Below are 26317 nucleotides of genomic sequence, written 5' to 3'. Positions count from 1 at the left end.
CCCGGTGGCGATATTACGAATCCCACTATGACCACGCCAAGACCCGCCCTTCAATAGCATTCACGCACTACTATTGGCCAAGTGTCCTATCTACCGACCAATCCCCTAACCCCAACCAATCGGGCTGCTTCGTACCATGAATGGCTTCGTAGGGCGGCCATAGTAGGTTTCGTAATTTTGCGTCCCGGTGCTCCCGATTTTCCAACCCGGGCCTAGTTAGAACATTTATTATAGAGATACACTTTGCATCAGCAGCATCATGCCCCAGTGCTCTGGGAGAGTGCTCAGCTTCTGTAAATGCCATGATTGAATTCTAAATCAAATGGTTTATTTAGTAGCTCATGTTTTTAGTCAAAAAGTTAATATTTGGACCTTTTTCTTTGTAATTGATTTATTTATTTTTACCTTCCTCATTTATTTTCTTGCGGGGGTTTACATCATGGATGGATGTATTATAAGACCGGTTCCCATAGGGACAACTACAGGGAGGAAACAAAAAATGGAACGACTGTTTTCAGAGTAGCGGCGGAATGTTTTAGCAGAAGGACCACGCGCAATTAACGTTAGCTAGTTGTTCTCATGTTACCATAGCTAAACATCTTTTTCGTATTTGACTGTTTGCTAATTTCATCCAGAGGTTGACACTTTCGTGGTGAAGATGGGAGTACCGAAATTCTACCGATGGATTTCAGAGCGCTATCCTTGTCTCAGTGAAGTTGTCAAGGAACATCAGGTAGGAAACTAACGTTAAGGATGAATATCGTTACATTTCATAGCCGCAGCGTTAGCTTAGCGAGCTAATTACAACAGAAGCGGGCCGTGGAACTTTTATTCCACGTAGCTAAGTTAGCTTACCAATGTTTTGCTCTTCGACAGAACAGATGTCTTGCTATTAACTTCTGACTCCATTGTTTATTTAACGATACACCCAACATGACGTAACGTTATTTACCAAATTCCAACACTAACGTTAAGTCGCTAATTTTTTGTTGTTGCTATCTTCTAACGTTAACGTTACGTGTAGCGTTACACATTTTAACGTTTAACCGGTCAACATGAATATAACTTAGCAACGTCACATAGGATACCACCGGGTAGTTTAGGTTTTTGTTGGGCTGGAACATTCTGAACAACAATAAACCCCTCACAGTCAGCTAACCAACTTTACGCTAACAAGAGATGGACCGTTAAAGAGGCTGCAGCTAACGCTAGTTTACAGCCACTAGCTATGCTTTACAATGTCCGTGGAGTTGTTTAAAATGTAAAGGTGATGTGGTCAGTCTGTAGCTGATGAGTTAACCTTACATTACTTAGATAGCTATTTAGTCTACTTAAGCGGCACTGGAGTTGACTTTAGTGACCCAGTTCCCCGTGTAGCTGGGCAGATAGTATTTCAGTGCTTGAGCAGCAGTTTTATCAGCTGGACGTTGCTCAGTGTCACTCTTATTGCGTAAGCCATCTTTGATATGTGCGTGAAGACATTGAAAGGACATTTTATGCCATCAGGTTTAAATTGGATGACAGTGGTTATGGAAAATGTGTTTTATTCCCTTCTCTGATACTTAGTGTCACTCAACACTAACAGTTTAAAAAAACATGAAGTACATTTTGCCCCTATATATTTCTTAACCTAGATTTCAACTTGGATGTGAACGTCATGGGAGAGAGTTTGTTGGTTCTTTGTCTGTATCAGGCTGGAGGAGCCCACTAGAATGCTTTTGGTGACCGACATGAGTTGACTGTTTCACTTATGGCTCCTTCAAAATGTGAAGGAGACCCCCTTGCAGACACACCACTGTATGTTAAAACAAAAAGAGCTGCAATATTTTTTGTTGCTGAGAGATGTGTTCCAGGCAGTCAAGGAATATCAACAGCTTTTATTATAGTTGGTCACTTCACAGAAATACATGTTGACGATGTAGTAGTCATTGCATTTGTGTCTTTTCTTTCTATCTCTCTTCAGATTCCAGAATTTGACAATCTCTATCTGGACATGAATGGGATTATCCATCAGTGTTCCCACCCGAACGATGAGGATGTCCACTTTCGCATTTCCGAGGAAAAGATTTTTGCTGACATCTTCCATTACCTGGAGGTGCTCTTCAGGATCATCAAGCCACGCAAGGTCTTCTTCATGGCGGTGGATGGCGTGGCACCAAGGGCAAAGATGAACCAGCAGCGAGGACGGAGATTCAGGTAGAAATGGATTTAGGGTGAATGAAACGTGGAGAAACTCTTATCTCTGTTTGTGTATTGGATGACGTCCAAACTGGGTAAGGTCGGATCATCCACCTTGCTCCATGACCTGAATTTAATGTTGGTTTGTCTGGCTATATTTTAAAAGGGTGAACACAGCTTACTGTTATAACCATAAGATTACCAAGGTGGTCTTATTATTGTTCTCATTCAACTTTATGGAAAGATTTTTACCCCATGGTAAAATATATAAACTTGTAGCCTGTACACCAAAGCTTCTCCTCTTAATCTCAAAGGCAATTGAACAGGATTGTTAAATTTAGGTTGTTGGAGTACCTTTTCTAGCGAATGAAGAAATGGAATTTAAGAGAAAAAAAAGTCTGAAGTGCTCAGAAGTTTAAACAAATCATCAAGATGCTCTTTGGGAGGGGAACACAAAAATTAAAAAGAGAAAACGGGTCCAAGGCACTCTTTTGCAAAAATGTTTGCAAGAAGAGTGCCTTGGACCTTTTTTTTTTTTTTTTTTTTGAAGAAATGGAATGTTATGAATATGTCTGCACCATGATGTTAAATCTCAACTGTAAAAATCTCAACATTTGCTTTGGTAAACACTGAAGAAACCAGACAGCTTGAGACTGAGTTTGTCCGGCTTTCTTTTATATTTGCGTGTGTGTGTATCTGTGTCTCTAGGTCCGCCAAAGAAGCAGAGGACAAGATAAAAAAAGCTCTGGAAAAAGGAGAGGTGCTTCCCACGGAGGCTCGCTTCGACTCCAATTGTATTACTCCTGGTAGGAATGCTCTCAAGCTTTACACAAAATGAACCTCACACACTACATTTGATAAAAGGAGTTTTGGCAGAACATACCTGTCAGATACCTGTTCATTTCAGGAAAGGGAAATAATTTTTTTCTAACCTACATTAATAGGAAAACATACTCTATCTGTAAAGTGTCATAAGATAACTCTTATACTCTCTGAATTGATACTATAAATAAAATTGAATTCAATTGAAAACTTGTCCAAATCTAGAAAAGTCTTGAAATGTTGAATTTCTAAATTATTTTGGAATCGTTATGACTTTCTTCTCCATCTGTTTGACACTTCAGCAAGTCATTCCCAGGTTGCCACAAATGTGAATTTGCTGGTTCCATGTGGGACAACTTGTTGTATCCTCACAAGTGTCAGAGTTCTGCTTAACTCAAGCTTTTCAGTTTGCACTGTTGTATATTGAGGGGGCTTTCATACCCAACCTGTTTAGTATGGTTCATATGAACTGTGGTGCATTTGCCTGTTTGGTTCCGTTTGTTTTGGCTGGTGCGAAAGCTGTCAATCAAACTCTGGTGCTGACTAAACGACCGGACCGAGACCCACCTTTTTACGCGGTCTCCGTCCACTTCCCTGTGGAATTGGGTGAGCATTATTCGTGGTGTGAAAGCAACCAACCACAGGATTTCGCAATAGTAGATATGTGATTTTAGCATAGATTCCAAAGCTAAACTACAACTGAATCTATCTGCTAATTGTGAATTGTCAAGACAGAGATAATTTAACTGACCTGTATGACCAGCATATACATTTATACAAGATCCTTCCTTAACCCTTGGTAACATACCACTTTAGTGCAGGGATTTTCCCCAGAGGAAAATCACGGTTGTGTTATGTGTCCTACCCCTTGTATTTGTACAGTTCCTCATTTAAAAGTGACTGCAATGTAGCAGCTACACTACAATCCATGCCATTTTGTTATCTTGCATACAAATGAGTTTTATGCAGTGAGATATATAGATTATACATTTTGAGTAAAAAGGGGAAAAAAAAAGAGCACTGGTATTTGATCAGTATTCTGAATCGGCACATATCATGACTTGACTTGCAGAATCCGTATCGGCAGAGGAAAACGTTTGATCGGTGCATCGCTAACCGAGACCCTTCTTTTCAGGCTGTCTTGGTCCAGTTGTTAAGTCCATACCACAGTTTGACAGTTTTCACACCAGCCAAGACTTCAAGACATGTATACAATCCTAACAAATCAGATGTAAATGTGTCGGTCAAGTGGGCAGCAACTCCTTTTTAACCTTTAGCCTTCTTCCAGGCACTGACTTCATGGCAAGACTCCAGGAGCAGCTCAAGTATTTTGTCCACAACAAGCTCTCCACCGACAAGCTATGGCAGAATGTCAACGTCTACCTGTCTGGCCATGAGGTGTGTAAACAGCTGTTTGAAAGAAAAAATGGCCACTGCAGTTTCAGTGGCACGAACATCAGCACCAATGTTTGTGTCCAGTTACTAGGGGTGTGCAAAAAAATTGATTCACATTCGAATCGCGATTTCAAGCTTCAAGATTCAAAATCAATTCATAGAATTCCAAAATCTATTTTTTAATTGTATGTCTAATGCAATCACATGGGAAAAATAACTACATTTACATACTGTGAATTCTTTTTTTTATCGAGAATTGTTTTTTAATCAAATCTTGAGCCTGAAAATTGATATTGAATTGTGTCATTTTCTGAATCGTGCACCCCTACCAGTTACTGTGATTCTGTTACAGCTCTAATATTGCTTGTACTAAGTTTGCATTTCTCGTCATCACAGACTCCAGGGGAGGGAGAACACAAGATCATGGAGTTTATTCGCTCTGAGAACTCCAAGCCGAGTCACGACCCAAACACCCGACACTGCCTGTATGGCCTGGATGCTGACCTGGTAGGGTTTGTGTTTCCCTGAGATCAGGATGTACATTAGTGCTCCCACCATCTTTGGATGCTCACACTGCCCTGCTCTCTGTGTTGTAGATCATGTTGGGTTTGACCAGCCATGAGCCAAATTTCTCCCTGCTCAGAGAAGAGGTCCGCTTTGGAGGAAAGAAAAACCAGAAAAGGTTCTCTTCCTTCTCATTTTTTTGAATAGTTGTTTTATTTAATTTAGTTTTATTTACACGTCAGTTCTGTCATACTCTGTTCTCCCAGTTTCATTTTCTTCTCTGATCCCTTTTGCTTTTCTTTTTTCTTCTAGGATATCGGCTCCAGAGGAGACAACTTTTCACTTGCTTCACTTGTCTCTGATGAGGGAGTACATAGACTATGAGTTCTCTGGGCTCAGGGTGAGAGAGAGAGACACACCCACACATACACACTATTACATTATCTATCTAATAAAGCGAGACAAATCTGTATGTATGCGTGTAAACAGAGGCAGAACATAACGGAGATTATTCCTTCATAGCGCTGTGCAATGTGAGAAAATCTCAGAGCTGAAGCGGGCAGACGCAGCAGTTTTTATCAGACCCAACCCTGGGTCGGGTTAATTAAATCTACTGTTAACTTATAACACTTATAACATTACCGTCGCCAAAATACCCCCGAGAATCAAATCCCCTACTTCACCGTTCACCGTCAAGCCACTAAACCTGTATGGAAATTAACACCTCTGCTGGATTTACAATCATAGGACACGAGACAACATATCTCTCTCTCTCACTCACTCACTCACTCACTCACTCACTCTCTCTCTCTCTCTCTCTCTCTCTCTCTCTCTCTGCGCACACACACACACACACACACGGCGCGGTTCTGGTGGTTGATTAACGTAGATATGTGCTGTTTAGCTCTAATAACGGGCCGGTGGGGAGCACACTGCCATGAGGCTAATGTCTGATTACTCCACATTGTCATATTTTGTGATTACATTCTGAATCTGCAACGTTCTCTGTCAGGTAAATCAGTAAGTCAGTAGTAGGCTATAGAGTAGAGTTGCATATTAAGTGGTTTAGGGTCCTTCTGTAAGTAATTTTGGGGAACAATTTGGTTTTGAAGGATTCTACAAGCAGCAGTACCACAGGCCAAGCAATGGGCCCGTTCCAAACAGGCACATTTTCAATGGGCACCGTACTAGTTAGTATAATCATCAGAAATCCGAGGCTGATTATGAAAACAAATGCATGATTTCCGTGCCATGGAAGGTTTTAACAGAAGCTTGTATGTCTTTTTTTACTGTATTAAATCTACTCTGTATTCACATTATGTTTATGGGTGTTTTTACAGAATCAGATTGGTTCTGATTATGACTTGGAGCGAATAATAGACGACTGGATTCTAATGGGTTTCCTAGTGGGAAACGATTTCATCCCTCACCTTCCTAATCTTCACATCAGTCATGATGCTCTGCCGTTGCTGTACAAGACGTACATCAGTGCTCTGCCCACCATGGGGGGTGAGCGACACACTAAATCACACACATAAACCTAACATTGTACTTATTTTAAATGAGAGTTAAAATGGTTACATGTAAGGCAAAATGCTGAGTTTCTATTGGTCTTTATATGATATTTATAATGCATACATTCTACAATGTATATCATACACATAAAAACTGATTTTTTTCCCCCCTAATTTTCTGACTCAGGTTATCTGAATGAGAACGGCCATCTAAACCTCAGAAACTTTGAGAAATACATTGAGAAGCTTGCTGAGGTGAGACGACATTGATTCACTACTTATTATGATACAAACCAACTTGGAATGTTTAAAGTATTGACAGTCTTTCAAAATGTTAAAGGTCCCTTATCATGCTCATTTCCAGCTTCATATTATTTTTTTTGGCCGGGGGAATGACTAACGACACTTTGTACTCTTACATAGTATAGTTGTGACATCGCAACGGCACAAAAGTCCTGGCGGCTTGTAATAAAGACGGGAATCTCACTTTTTACAATGTGGGACCTTAAAGAGCAGGTGTTAGTGCATGTGCAACGGATACTGAAAAAAAACCCACACTGCATTAGTAGTTGAGTCTGCAGAGAGGTTTGTCACAGTTAGTGTACAATTAAATGAAGTGGGTTTCTTAATGAACTATTACATGATGGCATATATTCAAGAAACTACCATAAATGATTGTTTAAATCTGTTCTTTTCCCTCCTCTCCTTTCTTTCCTCCAGTTTGACCGGGAACATTTCAGTGAGATCTTTGTGGACTTGAAGTGGTTTGAGAGTAAAGTTGGAAACAAGTATCTGAATGAGGCGGCCGGATTGGCCGCCGAAAGGGAGGCTGCCAGCAAAGAAACCAACAAGAATGAGGTCTGCTGTTATGTCATACATGTGTACACACACACACACACACACACACACACACACACACACACACACACACACAGGTATGCAATAACAGAAATTAAACCCAACGTTCATTCAGTCATTGTTTTCATGTACAGTTTCAGTCATGTATCCTTGTAAGTAATAACTTGTGTGTGTGCAGGATTCTACCTCATCAGAAAGAGTGATTGGAGAAGGAAAAGGAGGAGTAGGCGACGATGAGGAAGAGGAGGAAGATATGTTTGAAACGGAGTTCAGACAATACAAGCGCACCTACTATATGACCAAGATGGGCGTAGATGTGGTGTCTGAGTGAGTGCATAGATGCATACACACACATACGTTGCATAGAAGAACAAGACTTACTACAAGAGATATCTAGGGCTCACAGATTATGGACAAACAAAAAAGCATAAGAATATGCAGGAAAAGTCTACAAATGAATTCTCGCATCACAACACCACCTTAAGGGTACCTGCATGTCCAAACTTTACACACCATTTGACTCTACTGAGAGTCTCACAATAAGCCAGTCCATTTTCAACAATATTAAATGCTAAGACAAAGATAACAAGGGACAAAATGTTCACACAATACCTTATTTTTATACACCAGAAAGCATTTCAAGTTGGTGGTGATACCGTTATATTAAAGATTTCAGTTTTTAATCTTGGTAAAATCCTTCTTGCCAGGTGCTTTTTTTAAGTTTCCTCACCCTCAGCAGGCCAGAAAAAGAGTACATGAGAAATGATTGGACATGTAAGGTCAAACATATATGTGTCTGTAAACATTTGGTAGTGCTTTACAGTAGTTGATGCCCATACATCAACTTGTAATTAGCAAGTGACCCTAATATATGTCTTTTATTCTCTCATTTGCAGTGACTTTCTAGCCAAGCAGGCCAAGTGTTATGTGGAAGGTATACAGTGGATTCTCCACTACTACTACCACGGTGTTCAGTCCTGGAGCTGGTGAGAATGTCATCTTAATTTTTCTTACCCTCCACTCTTTGATCCTTTTCATTCCAGCACTGTGAGGTAATTCAGATAATGTAATAAATTCTCCTAAGAAGTGATGGAGTGTCAGATCATTTCTTTTGACTCAAAAAACAAATCAGGAAAAAAATAGAATGTAATGAGTCATTGAAGCATTTAGTTATGTAAAAAAAAAACATTGATTTTAAGTTGAAGACCATAATAAGAGCACTGTTTTCCCCTTCGGTCCATCTGCTCTCTTCAGTTTGATTTTTAAATCCTTCTTTAAATAATGTTTGTATGCCTCTCTAGGTACTACCCCTACCACTACGCACCCTTCTTGTCTGACATCAGGAACATATCGGAGTTAAAGTTGACCTTTGACCTGGAGAAACCCTTCATGCCCTTCCAGCAACTGTTGGCAGTCCTGCCTGCTGCCAGCAAGGAGCTGCTGCCTGAGAGTTACAGGGTAATGTTTGGGATTTCACTTACAAGTACAAGTATCGCAAATGTGTCTGCATGTGGAACAATATCTAAAAAGGAGCAAATATTGGGGTTTATGCAACATCCAAACGTGAAATGATAAAGATGATAATTTATAGTTTTTGACGTTTCAGCACCTGATGACCAGTGAAAATTCGCCCATTATTGAGTACTACCCTGTTGACTTTAAAACGGACCTCAATGGCAAGCAGCAGGAATGGGAGGCTGTGGTTCTTATTCCCTTCATAGATGAGGTACACACACACACAGACACACACAGACACAGGAAAAAAAAATCCTGCCACGGTTATGTTAAAACAGCCATACTCATGTGTGTTCATTGAACAGAGGTGCTTACTAGCAGCCATGGAGCCCTATAATCTGAAGATGACCAAAGAAGAGAAGGCCAGGAATCGTCACACAGAGTGTGCAGTCTACTCCTATGACTCTGAAGTAGACTTCATGTACATCTCCCCCCTGCCTCAGCTGTTCCCCGACATCGTCCACTGCCATGTCAAGTAGGTACACACTTACATGAATTGAAGTAGTCTTTCTCAAATGATCTTAAATACCATAAAATCATTTCATCATGTCTGCTAGATCGAGGACACACAAGATCAGAAGGAGAAAGTATAGAATTACACACATTATATGCACATACAGTGGGGGAAATAAGTATTTGACCCCTTGCTGATTTTGCAGGTTTGCCCACTTACAAAGAATGCAAAAATCTACAATTTTAATCATATGTACATTCTAACAGTGAAAGACAGAATCCCAAAGAAAATTCCAGAAAATCACATCATATGAATTTATTAAAATTGATAACCATCTGATGAGGAAAAACAAGTATTTGACCCCCTGGACAAACAGCATGTTAATATTTTGTAGAAAAGCCATTATTGGCCAGCACAGATGTCAAACGGTTTTTATAGTTGGTGACAAGGTTTGTGCACATTTCGGCAGGGATGTTGGCCCACCCTCCCTGCAGACAGCCTCCAAATCATTCAGGTTCCGAGGTTGTCGCCTGGCAACTCAATTTTAAGCTCCCTCCAAAGATTTTCAATCGATTCAGGTCTGGAGACTGGCTAGGCCACTCCAGAACCTTGATGTGCTTCTTCTTCAGCCACTCTTTTGTTGCTTTGGCCGTGTGCTTAGGGTCGTTGTCGTGCTGAAACACCCATCCTCGACCCATCTTCAGCTCTCTCACTGAGGGAAGGAGATGTCGGTCCAGAATTCCACGATACATGGCCCCGTCCATCCTCCCCTCAATACGATGGAGTTGTCCCGTCCCCTTGGCTGAAAAGCACCCCCAAAGCATGATGTTGCCACCACCATGCTTGACGGTGGGGATGGTGTTCTTTGGGTTGTACTCGGTGTTCTTTGCCCTCCAAACACGACGAGTTGAGTTGAGGCCAAAAAGTTCTATTTTGGTCTCATCTGACCACATCACCTTCTTCCAGGCCTCTTCTGAGTCGTCCAGGTGGTGAATGGCGAACTTCATGCGGGCCTGTACATGTTTCTTCTTGAGCAGGGGGACCTTGCGTGCGCTGCAGGATTTCAATCCATGACGGCGTAGTGTGTTACCAACCGTTTCTTTTGTAACTGTGGTCCCAGCTGCCTTCAGTTGATTCATCAGTTCCCCCCTTGTGGTTTTGGGATGATTCCTCACCGTTCGCATGATCAGGGACACCCCACGAGGCAAGATCTTGTATGGAGGCCCAGACCGACGGAGGTTGGTGGTTGTGTGGTGCTTCTTCCATTTCCTGATAACTGCACCGACAGTTGATCTTTTCTCTCCAAGTTGCTTTCCGATTCTCTTGTAGCCCATCCCAGCCTTGTGCAGATCAACAATCTTGTCCCTGATGTCCGTAGAAAGCTCTTTGGTCTTGCCCATGGTAGTGATGTTGGATGCTGGTTGTTTGGGTGTTCACAGGTGTCTTTTATACAGGTAACGAGGTGAGGCAGGTATATTTGATGTAGATAATTGGTTCGGATTGGGGCTGTGTCTTAAAGAAAGACTAACTGGCTTGTAGGAGCCAGAATACTTGCTGTTTGTCCAGGGGGTCAAATACTTGTTTTTCCTCATCAGATGGTTATCAATTTTAATAAATTCATATGATGTGATTTTCTGGAATTTTCTTTGGGATTCTGTCTTTCACTGTTAGAATGTACATATGATTAAAATTTTAGATTTTTGCATTCTTTGTAAGTGGGCAAACCTGCAAAATCAGCAAGGGGTCAAATACTTATTTCCCCCACTGTATATATTGTATATAGTGTGTATATTTGAGTGAATGTATGCAGGTTATTATGAAATAGAACAATTACGTGGACATGTTTTCACTCTGATCTGTAATGAAGTAGTGATGGAAGTACACTTGTCTAATCTGTTCATATAGCATAAAGATGTAACGGTTTCTGATGGATTGTATTTCTAACAAAGCTGCATGAAACATATACAAACTCAGCTGACGATGTATAAAGAGGGAAAGCTAGTGAAGGATTGTTTTGAATTTTTGCTGCATGGAATTGGTCATGGTTTTACTGTCACATTGCAGGTTCAGGGAATAGCTTTATTTGTGCATGCTTTCACACAAACGCAACCAAAGAAAACCAACTCAGCCAGTAATACCCACTTAGTGCACATTCAGCCTGATGTTCACTGCAGGTGGACTGTATTGTTTGTTTGTTGCAGGAAAGCAGACATCCCTATGGATGCCTGGCATGTACAATTGGACCACGTGAGCAGACGCCTCGACCGCTCATCTCTGTACTTCTGTGGCTTCCCCACACTGCAACACATCAAACACAAGGTGTGTGGGTGTGTGCATATACAGTATATTTGTGTTGCATGGCTGGGTTACATTTAAAGGCTCTAAGCCCCAACACAGGGTCTGATGGAGTGTCTTGGTAATAGCCTGGGTTTATTTATTGTAGACTAATTTTTGAAGTAGAATCATTACAACTCGTCAGTCATTCTTTGTCTCTCTGTCTTATCTCTGCCTCTTTCTCTCCCATGTATGGCCTCACTCACTTCTAGTTCTTTAAGAAGAAGAGTGGGGTGGTTGTGTTCCAGCAGAGCAGCAGAGGGGAGAACATGATGCTGGAGATCCTCCCGAGCCAGGACGCAGAGGCAGTGAGCTTTCCTTTCATTTTACTGATCTCATTTATAAAAAATAAACCTGCTGAAGATATTTAAAGCAGACTTAATTAATTAAAGAGTTTCTCAAAATGTGTCTTTATAAAAATGTCTGTCTTCATGAAAAAAGTATATCAAATAGCTTAAGTGTATATCTTAATCACTCAAAATCTTTTTGAATGATTATTAATGGCAATTACATCATTATTGCTGCAATACAATTTTTTACTGGCCGTCTCCATCTGACACTGCAATGATGCAAGCTTCCTCTAGATTGGGGCTCAAGAAAAGTCAAGGATCCCTGAAAAGGTTTAGTTTTACTAGTTCTTATAACAACCTACTTAAGTCTGCAATGTGCAGCTGTATTATGTAGGAAAACATAGAGACAGGAGTTGGGCACCTCATCAACACATGAACTCAAATTGTGAGCAGAATTTCTTATTTAAAAACAAATAGTTAAATAATGTGTAGTACTTCTTACTAGTTATTGAATTTTGAATGAAATGTCTGCATCAATAATACAGAATTTTACAGCTGCTTTGACTTCTCAACGATACGATGAAATGCTATTTAAAAAAAAAAAATAACAGAGTTAGCTCTGGTTTGTTCTTGTCTACTTATCCTTCTCTCTGTTGCACACTGCGTATATCACATTTACTCTATCCCTCTTTCTTTTTTCCTCTGCCTCGTTAGGGATGTGATGATGTTGCTGCCCAAGTACTGGGGAAGCCGGTGTTTGTCAACTGGCCGCATCTAGAGGAAGCTCGCATCATTGCAGTGTCAGATGGCGATGTCAAGTAAGAATTACTATCAGGCCAATGATGGAAGTAATTATGTGTTGAATGTGTCTAATGGAAGATTGTTTTTGATTATCACATGATTTTCTCAATCCGGAAAGATTCAACCTATGTATTAAAAATCAGTGTATGAAGTTATTGCCATTTTATTAGAATTTCTCTGGTTTCATGTGATTAGATTTTTCAGTCAATAAGAACTGAAAGGAAAAGATTGTTGACGGAAAAGACGCACCCCCATGATAACTACGGATGCTGAAAAAGAGATCCTTTTAGATTCTACCGCCGGGGGGTGCCAAATTCTACACAAAGTGGCTTTAAAATATCAGATGGCGAAACCTCACCCACGATCACCAATTGTAACAAGCATTTCTGTTTGGCTTAAGCTAGCACAAATTTCCGTCTTTGTATCGGTGAGTCATAGCCTGACAAGCCAGACCCACATCAAGATGTTGGGTCTGGGAACTCACCATTGGCAGGGCTCAATCCGAGGGGCGGGATAAACGGTTGTCTTTCAAATTCCCTCTTCACTCATAGCCAACTAGAGCAAACTCTGAACACCTCTTCCTTTTTTAAGAATGACTTCAGTGCCGTTCTTTTCTCAAAGAAAAGCTGAACTCCAAGTCTTCCAGAGTTGCGGCCAAAGCCGATTGGAAAGACCGCTGTTCGCCATCAGCAGCGGCCATCTTCTTAGTTTTCAAGTAGCAGGGAATTCACACGGAACTGTCGCAACTCTGCCGTCCTTATGTTAAGCCCGCCCACCGACTCTATACACGATGTGATTGGCCTGACCAGAATTTGTTTTTTCCAGCTCGCAAGCCAACGGAGAGTTGCTAGACGACCCTGGCTGCAAATTACATTTGCTGCTGCTAGGCTGCGCCTCGATTTCTAGGCTGGGTGAGTCAGCAATTACAAGTAAAATCTTTCACTCTGTTTCGCAGGTTTTATCTAGAGGAACCACCTGGTGTCCAAAAAGTGTATGACAGGCCCTCCACTCCTCCCCCCACCAAAGTCACCCGCCTGTCTGACAAGGAGCAAAAGGACTGGGTGAAGGATGTCCAGGGACTCACTGAACAGTAAGGCACAATGAACAACAAAACAATATACTTTGTTTTCTGAATTTATAGAGAAACACAGCGGTTTTAAAAATGTTCATAGTAATATTGTTTAAACATATTGCTTCTCATGTCTTAGTGAGTAAGATACCTTTTAAAGCCATTGTAATTGCACACTAGAAGGTTTCTTGGTAATGTATTAAACCCAACAACAATATAATTGATAAATGACAATTCCTTTTTCTCGCAGTTTCTTGAAGAGGAAAGGCATCATGGTGAATGAGACATCGGTGGTTTTGTACGGCCAGTTGCTGACCGGAAGGAAATACGTCCCCAAAGCCAACGGGGTGGTGGAACTTGAGAAACAGTGGGCTAAGCAGGTCCTGCCTTTTGCCTACCAGACTGTGGTTAAGGTACATGCATACACAAACAAGAAAGGGATACACAGATACACATTTCATGGAAACCTGTGACCAATTATGCTCCATGAATGGAGTACGGTGGCAGAAGCTCAGTCTGGTCGCGTGTGCGTGTGCGTGTGCGTGTGCGTGTGCGTGTGCGTGTGCGTGTGCGTGTGTGTGTGTGTAACAAATAATACATTGGTAGCGGTTAGTGACAGATTGTAGTCCTTGTTAAAGTCCTTTGGTTCCATGAGGTTTATTCACTCAAGCACATACATACTGATACACACTTGGTTGCAGTACTTGTCAGTCCTAGATTTTGTGCTAAGATGTGGTGTTTTCCAGCAGGGCCACGAGGCAGCAGATAAAACAGCCTGAGCTGAGGATTGCAGATGGGCTCAATCCATCTAAACTTTCAAATAAACCTTACAAATGTGTATGTGTCTGTTAATGACGTAAGCAGTGTTTTGTGAAATGTGGCACACATACTCCAGGCCCAAGCACATAATATTTTGTTTATTATACAGACATAGAGTAGACTGAAGGATTTTATTTCAAACTTTATTTATTGGTAAGATGTTTATTGTCATCACTGATACAGATGCACATTCACATTGACATCTAGTTAACTGATAATGCTGACTCTCACCACCTATGTCACCCACTCACTAACTCACTCGCCCATATTCCACGTTTCCCTTTCGTCTTCTCAGGACATCAAGGCCTTTTACTCGTGTCTGACCTGCTTTAAGAGCTTAGACGAGCTCTTCCCTCCAGCAACCACTGTCTTCATGGTGGGGAACCCTTACTACGGTGCCATGGGCGAGGTACGTGATCTCTTTTCCTCCTTCAGTCAGAGGATCACATCATTGTGGAAATAATGGACAGTCAAACACAGGAACTTGGAACAAGTTATCAAAGTTTTTTTTTTTACTTTTAAAGGGCAAATTAAGATGTATTTTGATCTAAAATAGTCATGTTTGTATGTGTGTATATGCTGTATTGTTCTCTAAACCTTTTAATGAAAATCAGTTGTCCTTTTGCCACTTAATAAATCATTTTATAATTACACTGACCCACATTATTCTTGCAATCCTGGTTGGACATCAGGAAGTAAGAGAGGTTTGGGTCCTCTTTTAAACTCATCCTAAAATAGTGTAATACTGAAGTGAACTTCAATTAGTAGTATTCAATAATGAAAGGGTATGATAAACAAAATTCTATAATGAATACCAGAAAGCTAAAGTAGTCTATAAACAAGAAAATGATTTTTTTTCTTTTGTACTCTCTCTCCTATATTAACTTGATTGCAATGTCTTGTTTTAAAAACTCCTCTGATCATAATGCTTTTCATCTAGCAAGTGTTCTTGGTTATTGTGTATCATTTTTGGAAAGCAACACGTCGGCTTGTTTGCTTATTGAAATGAGAATCACCGTCTCTTTTATTACTTGCTTAACAGGTGCAAGACTCCAGTGATGTCATTAAAGACGGCCGGGTACGAGTGGTCTTCAGTGTGCCGCATGAACCACAGCTGGAGCCCTTAATCCAGAATCAGCATGTAAGAGACACACACAGACTTGTGAAGTCGTTTAAGTGAGAAATGGTGTTTGATCCTGAGAATATTTCCCATGCACACCCTTTTGAGCCTCACGTATGTACTGTATGCCTGCACGTCTTTGTATTTTGTAGAAGTACTGTGTGAAGTACAGCCCTGGGTACGTCCTGGCATCTCGTCTCGGCATCACCAGCTACCTTGTCTCCCGCTTCTCAGGAAGCATCTTCATTGGTAGAGGCTCTAAGAGGAAGTGAGTGGTTAAATCTAAGATTTACCATATTTATTTACTTATTATTCTGACATTTAGGTCTTTTTTTTTTTTTTTTTTTAATATGTAAAATGTTAAGAATTTGCACTTTCATGGCCTGTGTAAATCAGTAGTGAATATAATCTTAGTGGACCATTGGGGATTGCCACCTTCACTCTCCCAGGCAGAAACCTTATGTGCCTATTTTTGGCATGGTTGTTCTGCATTTCTTTTGTATTAAAAGGTTTTGTTTGTTTCACTCATCAGATCTTCATTTTTCCTGCTGTCTTTCTCGGCACCAATGTTTTCTTCTGCATTGTTTGCAGTCCCTGTGGAGAGCAAAAAGCTAACGTCGGCCTGAACCTCAAGTTCAACAAGAAGAACGAGGAGGTTCCTGGATACACCAAGAGAACTGAAAAGGAGTGGCTCTACTCTGCTGCTGTGGAGGAATTACTGGCCGAATACCTGGACAGGTAAAAACTAAATAAAACCTGTGAGAAAATGTATTCATCTACCGTCAGGCTGCGGTTTTAAAGAGTCCTTAATTCTTTGAAATATGTTGAATTCTTGTTTTAACTTCACACAGTCTAAAATAGTCTATGAATGTATGTGTGAATGAATCTAATAAATGTTGCAGTATTTTAACATTTAAAATATTTCTTTATGCTTTTCTAGATTTTCTGAGGTATTCAACTCGGTGTCAAGAAACGGTCATGATGATGTTTTCTATGAAGATGACATTTGGCCTGAAGAGGACCAGAATGGGTAAAACAAACACGTACATAGATATTATTTAATCTCTTGTGATTGGGGTACATAATGGCAGTTCAGTCACAATGCAGTTAAACAATTACTGAGGAAAACCTAAATATTTATCAGCCCTGTCAGATAAAAGTAAGAGCAGCCTATATAAGCTCCAAAGCATTTCCTCTGGATCTACCTCTGTTGAACTATTTTTTCAGCAGTCACAGTTCTGAATTAATTGAATTGATGGTGTATTTATTGGTGATATCTGATACTGATGGACACCCCACAGGGCGGAGAGGGTTGCCGAAATCACCTCATGGTTGAAAAGTCACCCAGTAAGCTCCATCGGCAGGACTTCATGTGACCTACAGGTACTGGACTCTGCCATCGTGGAGAGGATCGAGGAAGCAGTGGAGAAAGCCAAGGTGACTGACGTACACAGTCTCAAACTACAGGATACTTCCTCCACTTACTATACGACACAGGTTCTAAGGTCTTTTTAAGTCCCCAGAACTGTTTTAAAGGAACTGGGTTAGAAGGTTCCTTCAGCCGATTGTTGTGCACGTTTCCTCAACGATCTAAAGAGCTGTGAAGATTAGGCAAATTAGTCCACTGACGTACGAAGGCGCTGACGCACCAACCCGATTTATCGGCCGTCGGGCAGTCTGGCGAGATCGGTGACCCGAGTCTGTTCGGTGTGTTCCGTGCCGTCGTCAGTCGGAGGAACCGTCGCTGTTCGTTTGGGCCGATTTGACATGTTGAATCGGCCAGTGGGCAGTTGGACTCAATGACCATTTACCGGAATTGAAGAGTGGGAGGAGCGGGATGAGCGCGGGGGCTGCTGGTGGTCGCAGGGGTAAGCCCACTGTGCAGCCTGCAGTTCAGTGTGCCCGCCCATTTCATCTAAAAAACACAGACAAAATAGATTTTAGATCGTAACCGCTGAGAAACCATCAGAAAATAAGTTTTTTTTTTTTTTTTCTTTCTATCATTCAAAGCACTGCCATGTGCCCAATCTCTCTCTCTCTTTTTCTGTCTTTTAAAAAAAAATTTAAATCAATATGAGAGTACTTCCTTGTTTTATGAATGAAGCGGTCGGCAAGTTAAAGCAGCCGCTCTGTGTGTGTGTTTGACCAACCAGCGTTGGTCAACCAAGCAAACCCCACACCGAATGTTCCTGTACTTTCAGAAAGTACTACTCTCTGATCAGGGGGTTCCTAGTTCCTGCAGACGAAAAGCACCTATTATAAGAAGTTCTCTCTGTGTGAACTCACTGTCCCTCAATTCACACATCTCTCTTCATCCTCTCTATCGCTGTGTCACTCCCACCATCCTTCTCTTAGGTGAAGAAGAGCACCAAGAAAGTCCGTGTGACAGTCAAGCCTCATCTCCTCTTCAGGGTGAGTACATTTTACTGCTTCTTTTTAGTATATTGTGATCGTAAATTGGATGTCTTTTGGTTCTGGACTGTTTGGAAATAAACAATTCATTTGAAGATGTTACTTTGAGCTTTAGGAAATTGTGAAGGGCATCATTTTGACATTTTTGACCAAAAAATAAATAAAAAAATTGAAAAGATAATTGGCAGATTAATAATAATAATAATAATGAAAATAAGTGCTAGTCGAGCCCTATGTGTACTGTACATGTTTGCAATGTATTGAACATGTAATATGAATGCCTGTGTTTGTGTGTAGCCCTTGGAGCAGCAGCAGGGAGTGATTCCGGACCCGGAGGCAGAGTATCGCCTGTTTGACAGAGTCATCAACACCAGGGAGGGCTTCACCGTCCCACTGGGACTCAGAGGAACCGTCATCGGCATTAAAGGAGGTGAGGACACAGTTTAATTTCTTTTCATCCTGATTTCTCAATATTGTTTAAAATTCTACCAAAGCTCCAGCACCTTTTTGTAAGGGTATGATGTCAATGATATAAAGGAGAAAATATAAATGTAACCTATAATTCTCACAGTTTATATTGTGTCTGTCTTCAGCGGATCGTGAGGCAGAGGTTCTCTATGAAGTGCTTTTTGATGAAGAATTTGCTGGAGGTCTCTCCATCAGGTAATCACACTCAGTGACTCTGCAGTAACTACTTTGTAAACTGTAAAATATAATACTTAGGAATAGAAAGTAAACGCCTTCCACTCCACACCTGAATGATTTCAAACTAGACATGCCTCCTTTTTGTCCTCAGGTGTACTTCACCTCGTTGTTACCGCCTCCCTCCCTGCGCTCTCATTAACTTTTCCCACGGAGCGCGAGTGGATCAAACCTCCCACAAACTCACCGCCATCGTCAAACCTCAGCCCGCCACAGCCGCAAATTTCAACTCACAGCGCCAGTTGTCCGGCCTGAACCACTCTCCACGTTCACCCTTTATACCCACACAGGTAAGGGTTTTCTGATTTGAACTTTTAATGAACTGTAAGAATGTTTATCGTCAGACTTCTAGTTGGTGGGAAGTCTTCCGGTAACAGCTTTTTTTTACAGGTTTCTGATTGGCCAACATCATCTTATTCTTTGAGCTACTGTGGTTATATCGCCGCCTGTTGGCTTAGCATGCTTTTGACAGTGCTTAAATTGTGTTTATGGGTTTTAATGTGGATGGAGATTTTTCTAGACTGCATGTGTGGATAGTTTTATTTTTTTTTATTTTTTTTAGAACAAACGAAGGCAAAAAAACCCTGTTAAAAAAAACAAACTTTGTGTGGACTAGGCCTTGGATGGCTCACCAAATAATATTTTCTTCCCTTTCACACAAACTCTTTCTCTCTTTCTTTCTCCATTCCACCTCTCCACCCCTGTAGCATAACAACAAACATGGTATGGGGAAGGCAGCCTCCCAGGGCAACAGGAACTCTCCCTCTAAGGGTCCTATCCAGAAACAACAGTCCAAGGTAAGCGCAGAGCCACCTGTATGTGTAAACCCTTCTTACTTCTATAGACCCTTTTTAAATATGTGACCTTACAAATATACATTTTCTAATGTTGTCTCGGTTCTTCTCCAGGAGTACAGTAATGTGTGGCAGTCTCTGCAGAACTCTGGTCCTCCTCTCAACCCTCCTGCTCACTGGCACAATGTACGTCTGAGTGAAAGTGTGTGATTGAGGGCTTTTTAAAATATTTAAGGTGCAGTAGGTAAGCCTTATAAAACTAACTTTCTAATCTAATTTGCTGAAACTGACCCTATGTTTGTTTGAGTAGAACTACATGAAGCAGGTAATTAAAAATGCAATTTGTTGTTTGTTCAGATGCACCAATCGGGGCCAAGGGGGGTTTCTAACTGCATGTCAGTCACTGCTCATGTACACACATTCATTCTCCCTTGTGGGGGGAGGTGCTTAGGAGACTGTTTTGGGCTTTTCGATCTTAACATTTTTTGGCTAAGTCCTGGATCTTCGCAATCCTACTTACAGCACCTTTTAATAGTGAGAAAAGACTAATATTGTGCTGGCCCTCTCCAGAACTTGTTATACACATGTCAAGTTATTTTAACTTTAAACAGGCTTAGATTTCTGCATAATTAAGAGCATTATGCAACCATAGACTGTGAGCTTCATTCAGCCTGATTCAGCTCCATCCACGCTCCACCTCTTTGCCAAATTTTTAGATTAGCCGACGTCAGGCACTGCCAAGATGGCAAAGGCCGGAGCAACCGGGAGACACCCACTTTGAGCTTCATTTTGGCTCTTCAGAAACCTATGAGTGACATCACAGAGACTATGTCCATCTTTTATACAGTCTAGGGTTCAAAACCCCATAATATGGTCTGATGTAGCTGTTACACGTGCACCGTTGTGCTGATGAAAGGCAATACAAATCACAAAAAGCTTTTCTGGTATGATTTGAAAATGTCTCTGTGGGATTTAAAATGTATGGAACGTCTTCCACTTAGTGTTAGGTTTTAAAACCCACTCATGAAGATGTGATGTGTTAAAGCAAAACCGTGTGTGTTTCCAACTCTAGGAAGGACTTTCCCAACAGCGGAAGAACCAGCACTCCAACGAAGCTGTAAGTACACACCTGCTCAGACCACACCTGTTGGCTCACAAAACGGACAGGTCATAAGCTGGAGAGCATGAGGAGGCCGACAGTCTTACACATAACTCAGATTTAAGCAGTTTATTAACCTGAACTGCACATGTGGGAGAATATATAAATGTTACAGCAATAATAATATATAAAGAATGCTGTTGGACTAGAATGATATGCATGAATTGTTTGTATATTTGTGTGTACAGTAAGCTGAATTGTGTTTTTGGATGCAGACCTTTGCTTTAATATATAAGTGATATGTGATATTCATGTGTGTGAATATGTGGCTAGAATATTGATGGTTTGTGCATACTTTACAGGCCCCAGTTGGTGGCATCAGACTGTTGAAGAAAAATGAAGATGTCAACTCCCTTTTCCCCCCACAGAACACAGCCAATAAGGTACACACACACACACACACACACACACACACACACACACACACACACACACACACACACACACACACACACACACACACACTTTCAATCTCCTTTTTCCGAGCCGATTTTTCTTCTGATCACTTTATGTGCATCTCCAAGTTGTAAGGGACAGTGCATGGGTCTAGGCAATGTCACCCAGTGGCTTGTTTTTAACCACAATGGTCAGAATTGTTTTTTAAATAGGTCCACAGTGTATGTGTAAACAAATGTCTCCCCTCTTCCACGCTTCTGTCTCTCCACATATTTCTCTGACTTAGGCTACGACTGAGTTTGAGGACCTGATAGCCAGTCTCAAGATCTCCTCGGGTAACCAGCAAACCCCGCCCCCTCCAGCTCCTCCTCAAGCACCCTCCAGCCAGTCAGATGGCCCGTTGTCTCCGCAGTCCTTCGCCATGGTGAATATCACAGATAAAGATTGCTTAAGATGACCGTCTAATAAGTAGACTAAAAGTAAAACAATTACTTTTTTCCCTTCTTTTTTCACATTTAAAAACAACACTGACATTTTGAAAACAAACTGGCATTTAATAGGTTAAAATTCTGGAATGAATATTTGGCAGTGATGATCCTCCCCAAAATCATCCTCAGCCAAGCTTGTGTGTTTTACAATTTACAAACGAAAGCGAGCAGAGAGTGAGGAAACGATCCAGACAGCAGTCAAGATTTCTTTGTTGTGAAGTCATTGCAGCTGGGTAACACACTGCTAATCATGTCTGCTGTAGCTTTTGATATGAAAACGATAATAGTACAAACGTTCAGAATGTTCAGTGAACAGACTAATTGGCTGACCAATGTGTGTGATTAAATCCAACTTTAATGACTTTGTTCAGGCCTCTTCAACAAGCTGTGGCCATGTGTTCTCTTTCTATTCCATCCTGATTTTAAAATGAAATGACCTTAATAGTTTTTAAGCTTTTTACTTGAATGCATATGATGATCATCACTGTACACAAAAACACAACCTGTTCCTTGAAATCCTCTAGAACATGCATGTGTGCGCCATCATTTAACTTCAATCAAGGCATTCTATCACTTCTTACTAGGGCAGGTCAAGATAATTGAACTGGGGTTGTTTCTTGTTTTTGCAGAAGGGAACCCTGATGCTGAAGGAGATGCTGAAGATTGACGGTGCTGGAACAGGAAGTCCCTCTTCTCAAGGGGCAGATAACGCCGGTGGCCAGCAGCAGAACAGGAGACGATCATCCAAGAAACTAGGTACCTACTACACCACAAGCAAATGTACTGCAACCAGATTTGAATACCCAGGAAGAAGATGCTCACCCATCTGTATACAACTTAAACCATGTTTGTTTTTCCCCCTTTCATCCCATTTTCTCTCTTTCCAGCAGCAAATATGAACGCCCCCCACGGCGATGCAGCTGCAATGGCTTCTCCCGCAATGGCCGTTTCTGCTAACCTCTCCAACGCTGGGCTGACCAGTAAGGTGTCAGAGCTGACGTGTGTCTGTTTGGGGTTAGGAATGGCACCACCCGATTTCAGCTACATAGGCAACAGACAGGTAACGCAGTTGTTTGCAGCACACATATATTTATTTACCTGCAGGGTGTAGATATATGCCAGATGGTTGTGCGTGCCTTGTGTGAGTGTATGTGTTAAAGTATGTGTCTTCTGTCTCCACAGGGTCGCACAGTAGTGTGTCAGGTGAAGCTGTCCAATGGGTTGATGGTTCATGGTCCCCAGTGCCAATCAGAAAATGATGCCAAGGAAAAAGCTGCCTTCTTTGCCCTCCAAAGACTGGTACAACACACACACAAATTAATGTTTATGTTTGTGAGAATGTAAGCTTGCAATGGTTAGTGGGGTGTGGAAGCCATCTTATTTTTGATCTATGGAAGTCAGAAATCATTCGCACTATTTGTTCCTCCTATGAGAGATTTTTATCTCAATCAGTTGGTGTCAAAAGTGTGAAGGTTCTTTTTTTTTTTTTTTTTTTTTGAGAACGTCCAAAAGGCATTCAAAATATCAGTGATTTTAATGTGTTTTGAAATCCAAAAATTACGATTACACCAGTCCCTGACTTGAGTGGGAATCCACACCAGCCCTGTGTTAAAACAACGCAAAGGGTTGTAGGTGGCATGCTGTTTCAGGATTCGGGAAGTCCCCCTTGAGTTACTGATCCATGAGGTTGAATGCTATCGGATGCCAAAACACTGAATAACGGTTTTTAATACCTACCAGACATAAACTGTGATTAAAATCCAGAAAGATATTATGCCAGCGATTGTTTTATCTTTCCTCGCAAGGTAAACGGTAGACACGCTGTTCACGTTACAAAGTTATCGATCTGAAATGTGCACTTGCATGTATGTGAGTATATTTTTTTTAATTAACTGTAGCCCTCTGGCTGGTACCCCGAGGAAAGAAAGCAAGACCTATTGACAGTTAAACAGGTTGACAAACACTTTGTGATCATTCTGGATAACATTTAGCTATCGCTAAAGCCTGCTAAACTGACTTGTTGGCTGTCCAATCTGTAAGGGAGTGCATAAGTATGTATTATTGTACAGATCTACAATTAAAGCTTCCATGTGTCTTGCTCATCTGTAGAACTCAGTGGGATCTGGCTTCCCCCTCCCACCCCCTCTATACCCAGGAGTGGGGCAGATACGACCCCCAACCTTAGGAGCCATGGGCCCCGTCTTCAACCAGCAAGGTCGGTCTTTTCTCCTTACATTTTAAATGGACAAGTGTGTGGTAGATGGTCGAGAGCTTTCTGTGGCTGTACCTGCAAGATTATTGTCAGCACGATTCTTCTTATCTTCTTCTTTCGGCATTGCCAAAAGTCCTAAACGTATATCATAACAAAATACATTTTTGCAGGTTTTGGGAAATGTGTCTTGTCTTGTCTCTCTTTATTTGTCTGTTCTCTAATTGTAATGTTTTTTTTGTTTTGTTTTTTGTCATTTGAGACTTTCTTGAGATGAAGAGCCCTATGAATACATGAGTTTGCTCTTCTTTTCCAGGTGGTTTGCTGTTGCCCCACCAGGGTTTCGGCCCGGCCCCTCTGTGGGGAATGCCGCTGCCTCCTCCCCACCATCAAAACCAGCCGTTCTATGGAGCAGCAGGAAACTTCCCTGGTGCTGCCCGCCCCCAACCCGCAGCAACAGTGCCCATCGGCTCACACAACCAATTTATTCCATTACAGGTAGACTTACACGTATGAACTGAGCATTCAGATTTTGCTGTATTTCTATTTTGTTCCTTCTGTTATTTTTTTTAATGCTGATAAAGTAACGCTACAATCATGGTAACCTAGCTTTCCGCTTGTCCTCTGACCTTAACAGGTGACTAAGAAGCGAGTCTCGGCCAACAAGAAGAACCAGGACACTCGGGAGTTTTACAGCGCCGCCCACATTGTGAGCAGAAACGAGTCCCAGAAAGCCCACAACCAGCACAGCCAATCTCTGGCTCCGGTTGAACCCCAGGGCGGTAAAGTCGACCAGCTGCACCAATACGCCGCCAACACCAACCCCTCCTCGTCCAGTCCTGGTCAAGTCGACGGCGTTTCCACGACGAATGCAGTCCCCCACACACCCCCTCGACAAAACGTCCCATCCACGGGCCACACCCCTGGCTCCTCCGGCAAGAGGAAGCACAGAAAGCTGGCTGTCAACTTTGAGGCAGCCAAAGTCTCTGAGTGATGAGCTGTTTTGTGTGTGTGTGTGTGGGGGGCTCTGTGTGAGGAGAGAGAGGTGTGTTTAGTGTTTTTTAAGCTGCTGTTTTAAAGCCTGACTCAGCATCTCTGATCAAAACCTCATCAATGTGAAAGTTTCTTTTCACTCTTTGCACTTGAGCAAACTAAATTATGCCCACTTTTACTCCAAACACAACCACACAGAATTCCATTGTCCCTTCGCCTCTTCTCGTGAGATCAGAGTTATGTCAATGTAACCTGGCTGTTGTTTATTTATTATAGTTTTGCGTCCCCTCTGAGATGTTGCCTTCTTATGCTTGTGTGAGCCTACAGTGTGCTTACTGGTGTGGAACGGAACTCAATGTGTTGGCGAGAAGAGTAAGGTGCATCTGGGATGTGGCCATAGCTCTTTTTTTTTTCCCCCTTCTTCTTTTGGGTCTAAAAGAGGGTGATTTCATAGATCAATCCCTCTACTTAACATAATTGATTGATGGATTCAAGTCTTTGTTTCTTAGGAGAAAAAAGAAAAAAGATTTCCTATGGTTGTTGATGAGCTTGGTTGGGTTACATATGCATAGTAGTAACGAAGATCCAGTGAAGTGAAACTGCCTTTTTACAAGTGCATCGTCATTAAATATGCATTTTAGAGAAAATCCAAGTGGCAAAAAAAAAATAAGACATGCCAGCACATTGAAACCAAATAATTAGCATAGAGGAAAACAAAAAGAACAGGAACTAAAACCTTAACTTCATTTTTTATTTTACAAAGTTTTCTGTCTGAGCATTATTACAGCCCATGGAATTAGTTAATTTTTTTATTTTTATTTTTTTGCTCCTACAGCTCCTTGTGTCAGTCTTAGCACTGTCCACCTACACCTCTTTAAGAGGTGACAGCTGAGAGGCAGGAGAGTTTTCACTGACTCGAGGAGCTGCTATTGCCTTCGTTTTGGACTTCCATGGCAGCGTAGACTGAGAACACACGGGGATTTATCCCGCTCCTCGTCACACAGTGCAGAGAATCCTTGGCGTTTTGGAAACCCTCTTCAATCGATAGATTTTGGTTCTCAGGGACATGTACTCTTTATACTTTAGCCTCCGATTTGCACTGCAGCGGCAACTACTTCCTGCTTCTCCTCCTGAATACTTTAGGACATGCTAAGTTATTTACATGTACGTCTTTAGAAAACTAGTTTGACTGGATATGTGTTGGCCGTGTTTTTTTTTTTTTAGGGGGTGTTAGTGTATTAATAATGCATAAAAAAATTGGCCTTCTATCATGGCTTTGCTTGTACATACTGATCACAGTTTCTGAAGCATTACATCCATTTGTATCAAATTACATCGGCTTTGTCAGGTTTGGATCAGTGGTGTTAATCAGGCCAACGTTGATTGATATCTGTTTTGATGTTTCAATTTGTTTTGGGATCATTTCCCATCAAGTTTGACAGCCTTTTCTTTCCTTCGGACGTTTTGACACCTTGCTGCATTTTTATATAT

The 26317-nt window shown here is 41.5% G+C and overlaps 1 protein-coding gene across 3 annotated transcripts; it reads left to right on the top strand.

Moving 5' to 3' along the window:
• The first annotated feature begins 504 nt into the window (after positions 1-504).
• xrn1 (5'-3' exoribonuclease 1) lies at positions 505-24852 on the top strand. Of its 3 annotated transcripts, none has more exons than XM_028592791.1 (41): positions 505-733; positions 1964-2196; positions 2887-2984; positions 4289-4398; positions 4792-4902; positions 4992-5077; positions 5212-5299; positions 6240-6408; positions 6601-6668; positions 7134-7271; positions 7450-7598; positions 8168-8257; positions 8573-8729; positions 8878-8997; positions 9092-9261; positions 11442-11559; positions 11787-11882; positions 12579-12682; positions 13621-13755; positions 13985-14147; positions 14849-14962; positions 15596-15694; positions 15826-15941; positions 16265-16411; positions 16614-16703; positions 16975-17110; positions 18029-18085; positions 18383-18515; positions 18679-18748; positions 18882-19077; positions 19495-19584; positions 19696-19767; positions 20654-20698; positions 21043-21123; positions 21423-21560; positions 22254-22380; positions 22515-22684; positions 22807-22923; positions 23734-23839; positions 24150-24331; positions 24471-24852. In XM_028592791.1, the coding sequence occupies exons 1-41, from the start codon at positions 659-661 to the stop codon at positions 24825-24827; spliced, it is 5121 nt and encodes a 1706-aa protein (XP_028448592.1). In that variant the 5' UTR covers positions 505-658; the 3' UTR covers positions 24828-24852. The 3 variants fall into 3 exon arrangements, with proteins under 3 accessions (XP_028448592.1, XP_028448591.1, XP_028448593.1); XM_028592790.1 differs by having other exon boundaries at positions 22512-22684; XM_028592792.1 differs by lacking the exons at positions 14849-14962; positions 15596-15694; positions 15826-15941; ... (16 more) ...; positions 24150-24331; positions 24471-24852 and adding an exon at positions 14481-14581.
• Positions 24853-26317: the final 1465 nt, after the last annotated feature.

The sequence above is a fragment of the Perca flavescens genome, chromosome 12 (genome assembly GCF_004354835.1).
Source record: "Perca flavescens isolate YP-PL-M2 chromosome 12, PFLA_1.0, whole genome shotgun sequence".
NCBI lineage: Eukaryota > Metazoa > Chordata > Actinopteri > Perciformes > Percidae > Perca > Perca flavescens.
Note: the sequence above shows the minus strand (reverse complement) of the source record. Positions and strands in the feature narration are given on the sequence as shown.

What these genes read in the sequence shown, in the direction of transcription:
- xrn1 (XM_028592790.1), top strand. Translation starts at nt 659, where the DNA reads ATGGGAGTACCGAAATTCTACCGATGGATTTCAGAGCGCTATCCTTGT. An exon ending in ATGAGTTCTCTGGGCTCAGG is followed by an intron (nt 5,300 to 6,239) that starts GTGAGAGAGAGA and finishes GTGTTTTTACAG; the next exon opens with AATCAGATTGGTTCTGATTA. An exon ending in TGCTCTGCCCACCATGGGGG is followed by an intron (nt 6,409 to 6,600) that starts GTGAGCGACACA and finishes TTTCTGACTCAG; the next exon opens with GTTATCTGAATGAGAACGGC.